Source organism: Microtus ochrogaster, linkage group LG4 (genome assembly GCF_000317375.1).
Source record: "Microtus ochrogaster isolate Prairie Vole_2 linkage group LG4, MicOch1.0, whole genome shotgun sequence".
Lineage (NCBI taxonomy): Eukaryota > Metazoa > Chordata > Mammalia > Rodentia > Cricetidae > Microtus > Microtus ochrogaster.
The window spans coordinates 139,055-148,766 of NC_022030.1; the positions used below are offsets into that span (position 1 = coordinate 139,055).

General features: G+C 37.6%; 1 protein-coding gene across 1 annotated transcript in view; it reads left to right on the forward strand.

Annotated features, from left to right (window-relative positions):
- LOC113457654 (laminin subunit alpha-2-like) overlaps positions 1 to 9,253 on the forward strand; it is a 96,735-nt gene extending 87,482 nt beyond the window's left edge. The window contains exons 4-8 of the mRNA XM_026786226.1: positions 3,153 to 3,332; positions 6,026 to 6,115; positions 7,457 to 7,574; positions 8,337 to 8,440; positions 9,098 to 9,253. Coding sequence (XP_026642027.1) covers positions 3,153 to 3,332; positions 6,026 to 6,115; positions 7,457 to 7,574; positions 8,337 to 8,440; positions 9,098 to 9,253 — 648 coding nt within the window. The remainder of the gene's footprint in view (positions 1 to 3,152; positions 3,333 to 6,025; positions 6,116 to 7,456; positions 7,575 to 8,336; positions 8,441 to 9,097) is intronic.
- The last annotated feature ends 459 nt before the right edge of the window (positions 9,254 to 9,712 follow it).

A 9,712-nucleotide genomic window follows, 5' to 3' on the forward strand; every position in this document is an offset into this window, starting at 1 on the left:
TCTTGGCAGACCAACTTGATGAGCATAGCAAAGCTGTGAGGAAAAGCCTTCTTTTGCTGCATATATCACAGTGCTATCCTATCGTTGACTAACCTAAATGAGCACATGCAAGCCTTCAAAAAATGTGCGAAATTCACTGATTCCAACAGAGTAAATCGTGCTTCCCCATAGCTTCAGCGTCTAGGAAATATTAAGGACACTCAGAAACCAGAGTGCAAAATATTCAATAAGTACCTCTTTTACTTCAAATCATTTGGGGATCGGGTAGTCAGGAGAAGACAGGAAAGAAATTCCGGCACAAATTAAAGAACACTTGTAACTTTCTGAGAGTGGCAATGTTAACCTTCAAAAGAAACAAGTTTTAACAGCTTCATGGATCATTTACTCTTTCTTTGAACATTTAATTGATTTCTCCTTAAGCAGAAAGAACAACCTAACTAAAACACATTCCTTTTTTTTTTTTTTTGCTCACCTGCTAGATGCCAACCCTATGGAATATTAGAAAATGTATGTAAATGACTCTTCAGATCTCCAGCCGTAGAGGATGGGCAGTGCTGTGGGCTTCAGCAGCTTTGGAGAGCATGTATTCTACCTCCCTGCTGGGTGTCGATTCAGTGAATTGATTCATCACTAAATATCAGCGTTGGATTGAATTAGCTGGGATGCTTCATATTTTTAATTATGAAGCATTTTGGTCTAGTCTGGTGTATGTGGTGTGAGTGCGTGTGTAGCATCCAATCAGTTTCTCATCTCAGCGTTTTGCTATATTTCTCCAGTGACTGAAGTAGTTTATTGGCAGTCAGTTTGTAAAATGCTCTCTGGAGTTATCTAAAAGTAGAATTCTAGGACGGAAATACATGTCATCGACTTGCCTGCCAGAAAATGTAATTAACACAGATGATATACTATCTTCTAAGCAGATGAAGATTCCGAGGCTGACCTCAGTCAAGATGGCAGTATACACATAAAATGCACTGAACTCTCTTCCACTGTGGCTCAAATCTTTTAGTTCTTTGGATATTTTAGTCCCATTTGTATGTGTGCGTGTGCGCATGTCTAGGTTTGTATATGGTATTTTCAAAACGCACCAGTCAATTTCAATATCTTTATGATTTAGATCTGATTGGAATTATTGTGTGGATGACATTACATTCCTACAGGTTACTAAAGGAACTATTAGAGTTTTTTTTTAACTGCTCCCCAAAATTCAGTATGTAGATATGCAGCTTATGAAACTGCTTTCGGTCTTTTAATTCTTCCAAAAAGTGCTAAAAGGCTATTTCCGTGTGAGTTCAAGCTCATAGACTCTACTCTGCGTGGCTTTTAAAGAGGAGAACTAGATTTCTCACATCTCCAGAAGCTGGCAGACTAAGGTCAGAGGTCAGCATGGCACTCATTTATTGTGAGAACTCTCTTCCCGGATTGCATACTTTGAACTTGTGTTCTTGCTTGGAGCAGACAAAGCTAGATTTCTGGCATCCTTTCATTAGGACACTAATCCCATTCAGGATGATGTCACCCTTATGATCTAATTACCTCCTAAAGGACTCACCACTGCCTATATCAATACCCCAAAAAGGATTTTGGGCAAGAACAGTAGGAATTCTTCATCTATTGAATACATTCAGTTCATATATGTTACAGTATCTGTATTATTTTGTACAAAGAGAAACTGCAAATCAATAATCCTGCCCATATCTCATTTTGAAATGTATTGTCCAATTCATGTTTGAGGTATTTGTACTTTATACTCAAAAGTTAGACATGTGACCATACAAAGCTAGTCTTCTTTTTGAAAGGTGTTTTCATAGCTGGCCAACATTGTAACACTAAAAACTGGAAAAATAGTTTATCAATGCACTTTTTATTATCAGTTACTTTATTATATATGATAGAATTTTATCAGTAGTTGATAATCTAGTTATATTTGTATTTTTCTTCAATAAGGCGCTTATATCATTTTTGCTCATATTTATTGTGAATTCTTTTCCTTATGATTTAAGAGCATTCATAAAAGTACTAAGGGCCCACTTCCTTTATTTGCAGTAGTTCTTTTTTATTCAAACCAACAATTTATTCTCTGCTCTTTTATGGGTAGGTGACCCTCACTGAGGGAGGAAGAGACATTTTCTTTTTAGGGAACGGTCTCTGATGGGTAGACCATGCTCCAGTGAAGGCCAGACATGCAAGAATTAATGGGCATTGCACACTGTACTTGACAGTCTTAAAAAAATCTATATAACTATATAATATTGGGTGGGAAAGGAAATGTGGATACATCTGAAAAAATTGAGAAGAGGGGGTAAATGTGATCAAAATGTATTATATGATCTTCTTGGAAAACTAACAAAAATAAGGAAAAATAAGAAAAGAATTATCTGCTCTTGAAGTACTGCAGTGAAAGCACATCCACTTTCTCTGCATTTGGGGAAGTTTCACTTGCACATGGAGAATAGTCTGATCAAATCCTATTTCTTCTGATGTCAATTGTGATAAATTATTTTTTGTTAAAAATGTCACCATTACATCCAGGTTTAATACAATTTCAGACAATTCATTTTTCTTATAGTATGTAATGGCCCGTGTAAATTTTTGTCTTCTTGGTCTATCAATTACTAAAAAATAAATAAATCAGAACAAAAACAAATCTATTGAATTGTCTGGAATCCAAGATTTGTCTTGCTTCCATCAAAATTTATCATTTGTGCTCTGTATGTCATCTCTGAAATATATGTCCCCATTTGTCATCTCATCAAGATTTCCAGTTCAGAATTATTTTGAATCCATGACGGGGTCCTAGTTTTGTCAGATATGGCTAACATTTTTCCACCAAGTGTTTGTTTTTTACTATATAGCAGTTGAGAGCACATTAATTTGTAGAAAACTATAGTTGACTTAATAGTTAATTTTGAGGATGCTGTGAGAACCAAGAGGATGCAACAGCTTAGAAAAAACAATTACAAATAAGCACAGACTACAGTATAGGGAACAGGTGACAGATAACCAACACTATCACCTGATCATCTATTGACTTGACCATAAATACCTCCATTACTTGGCCACACTAGGATGTGTGAACATATGCCTGCATCTGCCATGTGGGGAAAGCAGGTGGCAAACTAACCCTGTAAATCATTTTCTTCTTCACGTAGATCCACATTTCTTTGATTAATGGGAGACCAAGTGCTGATGATCCATCCCCTGAGCTCCTGGAATTCACCTCTGCTCGCTATATTCGCCTGAGGTTCCAGCGGATCCGTACCTTGAATGCTGACTTGATGATGTTTGCTCACAAAGACCCCAGAGAAATAGACCCCATTGTCACAAGAAGAGTAAGTGTTGGGAATAACCCTGGAGCCTGAATGCCACCAGGCCCATCTTCTTAATAGTCGGTTGAGGATCGAGAAAGAAATTGTTCTGTGATTTTTAGGAACATTTATCATTAGAGACTTTAAAACCCAGTACATTCTCCTTTGTTCAAATTCAAGCTCTATGACTTATTAATTACATGGGATTTATCAAGTCCATTGTTTTTCAACTTTAATTTCCTCTTTTGTAAAATGAGAGCATAATATCTTGTTCATAATTTTCTTAAAACATTGCATTAGTTTCTGTCACTTTAGGTGATCTCTATTTTTATAACTGGCTCTGAGATATACTACTTGTCTAAGTACAGGGACTTTGAAACACTTTTGGCCATAACTCACATGAAGAAATATATTTTATATACTTACCATACATATAGCTTATGTTCTTGTGGAAACCGCATTCTAATTTAGTAGGTATAGAACAGGGCTAAGTATGTATTATTTTAAAAAGTTCCAGAGCTGTCAATATTGCTGGTGGAAAGACCAGGATATCTTATCAATTATTCTGGTCTCCATTAATAAATCATGGACTACAATTCTTTTAAAATAAAAAGCCATGCCATGGGGAAAATGATTCCACAATCTGCTTTTTTTTTTTCTTGAATAAAATTAACAGAAACAAGCCAAAGTCTGAAGAGTCTTTTCAACAGATCTTTGACCACCGGAGCTAATGGTGTGTGGTATGTTTTCTTTCAGCACCGAACAAACAGAAATTTGTAAGGCTATTATGAGAAGGATGATCAGAGCAGTTGCTGTTATTAGTTTTGATTCCTCCCAACTCCTCCCTATGGACTCCCTATGGACTCTGGCCATGAATTTGTGTAGTGTCTGTCCACACACATTCAGCTTTAAATCCTAGGGTACACCCTACTCACAAAGAATTGCTGTACAATACACCTGGAGGTGTATGTATGAAAAGTATGTGTATAGGGTGAAATCAAACCTAAGGGCAAAACACTTAAATCTAGAGCATGGCTATCAGACCACAGCCACCAGCAGACCTACTGATAATGCAATGGCTTGTGCCACAGTTCCTCATCATCCTTCACCTGTTTCTTCTCCTTCATATTACCCTCTCCATCATCACAGAATAACTACCAAATTTTAATTATCTCCACACAACATATGATAGTTGTCCTAGTGCCTTTTATTTTTCAAACTTGAAGCAATTTTACTTTGTATTACATTTTACCAGATTGTCAATTGTCAATTGCCTTGTGCATAAGTCATCATTACTTCTTAACACTGTTTGGATTCTTCACAGACTGAAAAAAGAAATCACCTTTAATTTTATTTTTAGAATGAAAAAGCCTGAACAATACTGTTGTGAAATTTATTCTTCTTTGACAAGTACAACAGGGAACATCGCTGAAAAAATTACTGTTCTTTTTTATCATCTTTTGCAGGGCTGAGTGGGGATTGTATTATACATATATTATTTGCAAGGCCTCGTACCTGAGCCATTGGTCAACATATGCATATGCTTTCTGAGAGTGCTCAGGTTCAATGAACACTACCTGCAGATTTAAACATGTGAAAACAGAATATTACATTTCAGCTCTTCATACTCAAAATCAAAGCCATATGTATTTACACTTAAAATACATTTCCTCATTTTAAAAGCATCTACAATAACACTGCACCAGCTTCTAGTGCAACTATCTCCATTTGTATCTTTATCATTAAGCGATGAAGTTAAGTAAAGAGAAAAAATTTTTTTAAGTTACCTAGATTTCTCAACATATTCCAATAATTCAAAGTCTAGATCAAACAAATATCGTAATATTGGAAAGATATTTATAAGATACTATATGCATATAGCAAAAACAAAAGAAGAAGAATCGAAAGAAAACGCTATAGAATAATAAATGAGTTTTAGAACACACAGATAGGTTAAATATGTGAGATATTTTATACTCACTGAAGTTGTGATAAGAGGGCTTTCTTTCACTGAGTGGGTTATTTGGATACCAAATAATAATGTAAAAAAAAAACTCTAGTGATTATAAAACGTTATACACATTAATTAAAATTTCAATTCCGTCCAGCTCTGTAATTATAAATACTTTTTAAATGACTATACTGCAGCTTTGTGCTAATTTCAGATAGAAAAGCAGTTGTAAGAACATTTTAACATAACAAAAAAGCAAGCTTTCTAGACATCAGCCTTTCACTTTGCCCTTTTTTCCCTTTGAAATTCCCTGTGGATCAGATAAGAATTACATTGTTACCAGCATAGTTTCCCTTAAAGGTATTGTTCCATTTCAGATTTATCAAGTAAAACAGGATAATCTGATTCACACTCTGCTTCTCGTGATCACAACTAAAGAGGCTGTTGTAGAGAAATTGTGTGAAACAGCTTTATGAAGAGTTACTGTCCTCAGCCCCAAGGTCAGAACCGCTGTGGCCTGAACACTGCAATGCCCACGGGAAAGAAATCCCCACAGTGGGCATGAGACATAACCTGAAGGCCTTCCTTTCAGGGGCAATGAGTGCCAAGCCAGGACTTACTTCACCTCGGAAAACACAAGAATGCTTCTAAGGAAGCCAGAAAGGCAAAAGTGAAGTTTTACCTAACTGCCCTAATCCTGCTTTCTGCTCTTCCTGTTCTCCCCTTTTTAGCGATGCTGACATTTCTTTCTAATTTTCTTTTTCAGTATTACTACTCCGTCAAGGATATTTCAGTTGGTGGGATGTGCATCTGTTACGGTCATGCCCGGGCTTGTCCGCTTGATCCGGCAACAAATGTATGTATATTTATAGGCCGCTTAGGCAAAATGAAATGCCGCACTGTAAAATGCTTCAAGAGAGGCTTTACTGAAAGGAATTGCTGTGAATGGGTGTCAGGTCCCCACTTAAACGCTTTCACGGGAAGCCTTGCCAGGGTGAAATGGAGCTGGCAGTTAAGATGATAGACTTTGAGTCCAACCGTCATTGCATCAGAAAACAGATTACCTCTCTTCTCCCATAAAGGTTCCAAAGTGGCGTCTGTTTTTTGACGTCTCTCTAGCAATGACAGTCTGACGCACGATTTAGCTTTGTGAGAATGCCTGCCATCAATCTACCTGTCCAATCCTTTAAAATTTTTTAATCAAAAAAATCAGGCAAAGAAATGAAAATTGTGCACAGAGGTAAGCGTAATAGTGTCCCTGTGACAGGAAGCTGATGTGGGGGAGGGCGATAAGAAATTAGGTAGAAGGGAGAATTCGGACAGGCTCGAAAGCTTTGGTGTAGAACTTTTCATCAACGACAATAAACGTGTTAGGTGAACACAGCCTCAAGATGAATGAGCATGTGTTTCTCTCTTGTCATAAACAAACTGGCAAATTCAGAATCATCAACTGTGCAGCACAGGGAAGAGATAAATTGAATTGGAAAATAAGGGGATGTTTATAAGGCCATGCAGCGTTTTTTGTTTTGTTTTTGTTTGGTTGGTTTTTTGCATCTACTAAAACTTCACTACAAGTAACGTTATACCCGAAGTTTGTTTCCTGATTAATGACTTGTACATCACATCACAGGCAGATGGCTAATTTTTCAGGACTAGTTTGAGTGTATCTTATGCGGCGTTATCTATTGGGGTCACTGATGAACAGTGTTTCCCAAGTAGTGAGAACCCCAAAAGCAGCCTTGGAAAGGCTATGAATAGAGACTAGAACACAGGGCACAGAGATAAAAGCCATAGTAACAGAGATTCTAAACTCTTGCCTTTCCTCGGGACCTAGATGCAAAGTGAAGCCTCGCTTCCTGTTTTGTCACTTCTGAGACTTTGAACAGGGCTTTGAAGTAAGACTTAATATTAGGCATGTGCCACGAGAAGAAAGTACCAGGATACTGAAGAAGCAGAACTCGGTCTTCAACTGGGACTCTCTGGTCTCTTCAGAACCCAAACCCAGTGATTCTAACTACAGCAGGGACCAACCACGCTGGTGCAGATTTGTAGTCTCCCCGGCACTGCCACTGTCTCCTGCACACGATGACCCCGATTTTATACTTTAGTGTTTTCCTACACCCACCTTTCAGAGACAGCCCCTCTTCTGTGGTTCTATGCAACACTCAGAAATATGTCCCTCTCCCTTTGCGGCTAGAAATCGCGTTGTGAGTGTGAGCACAATACCTGCGGGGCAAGCTGCGACCGCTGCTGCCCGGGATTCCATCAGAAGCCCTGGAGAGCTGGGACTTTCCTTACCAGGACTGAGTGTGAAGGTATGCTTCTGACCTGACAGGACACCTGTGTCGTTCTCCTAGCTGGGGACACAGAGGACATCATTGAGAGCTAATGTTGGCTAGGCAAACTCATATTCCAGCTATATATTTTAGCTAAAACCATAGCTAGTAAATTTGTCAACCAATTGTCTTACTACCTCAGCTTTCTTGGGTTTTCATCTTAAATTTCTAAATATTTAGCAAATGCTACCAACTTATCATAAATATAAGGATTATGGAAACACAGAAAAAAATTCTGTACACTGTTTGCCATGAAGAAGAACTTGGTACTTTAGTATGAAACACCAACATAAAAAACATGGAGACACATAAACACACATAACCACATCCAAAACATACAAGAAACAGAAATACACATTAAAAACAAATATGCATATATAAAAACACACAGACATGAAAATGCACAAAGCCATAATAAACACACATATAAATGTACAATAAACAAGCACATGCACACAGAACACAGACATAGGCATACAAAGAAACATATAAGCTCAAAGACACAAAAACATGCACAACTACTAACAAATACATATAAAATCACACACAAAGACACAAACAAAAGCACTCAAACACACATAGACAGGAACACAAAAAGAAGCAGACACACAAACATATAAACATATGCAAACAGAAACAGACAACATGAAAACGTAAACAACTGGAAACCCACACACATAAACAGAAATGTAAATGAGCAGAAAGTGAAGCCTAGAGCCTATGGAGATAACTTCTAAACAGAGATATTTGCAGAGTCTGAATTAGCACTCTCAGTCCAGATAATCTCTTACACCCCCAAAATAGCCTTTAAACACTCATCGCCCAATACGAGAGCCCAGTCAAAGGTGAGAGACTAACTTCATGCTAGAACCAGGCTATTCATAGAGAATAAAAGGATTTATGAATCACACTTAGGATGTGCAATGCTGATGCACAGTGGCCAGGAAAGATAGTGGAAGGTGATACGGAGGCCAAGACCTGAAACTTTGTGGGCACAAATCTCACTCTTAAAATTGACATTTAAAATTGCGTGAATTCATGGGATTTCATGTGTTAGTTACATATACACTTTGCATAGTGTTCAATCTTAAATTGTTATCAATTCTTAGTGGTAAAAACATCAAGCCCCCCCCTTCTGCTGTGAACAGGGCAGCATATCATTTTGTAGAAAGCATTATAATTCTGTGAGTGGGACAGCAGACGCTGTTTCTTCTATTTAACTGTAAGTTAGTAAGCAGTGACCGACCTTTGCCCATCTCTCCCTCCCACCCCCTCTTGCCCATTACTATTAATCAACATTTTACGTCTAAATTTAGTGAACTCACACGACTACATTAAACATGTTAAGTGAGGCCATGCTGTATTTGCCTCTTGGTGCCTGGTTTATTACAGTTAACATAACATAACCCAGTTCCATTCATTTGATGGCAAGTGGAATATTTCATCCTTGGTCTTAATAGTATTCCGTTGTGCGCACACTCCACGTTTCTATTCTTCAGTAGACAGACATTGTGGGAAAGCAGTCCAAGACTGGAGTCATGCAAGGATTCTCATTGCTTTTGAAAAAACAAGATGAGAGTCTTGTGACTTCAGAGTCTTCAAAACACAGAATTGTTCTTGGAATATGTTTTCGTGCTTCTCCTCGATGTAGTGAATAGGAGTAAATTTACTTCAGCTGGTTTTTTTGTTTGTTGACTTTTGTTATGGAAAAAAACATGTTTTAGTCATATGCAGTTTGTCTCTATGAAAACATTTCTTACATGATTCTTCTTAACCCTCAGAGTACAAATTGTCAGATGCTCTGAATAATGTCGGCTACTGCATGAGACTTAAGTCTCATTTTTAGGTCCTACTCTCTCAGTTTCATGATGCCAATGAGAGCAGAAAATTGTCATTAGATAGATTCCACGTATTGACTACCCTAAAGAGTGCTTCAGTAAATATGGGAGGGGAGTTATAGCTTTGGCATACTGATTATCAATTGTCAAATACTTTAAATGTAGATTCTTCATAGCAACACTACTATAGAACTACTTATAATAAAGCGGCATCTGTGGTGATTATTTGTTGACCACTTTGGGTAGGTTACTTAGTCTAGGGGTTGTAACCCACCCTGC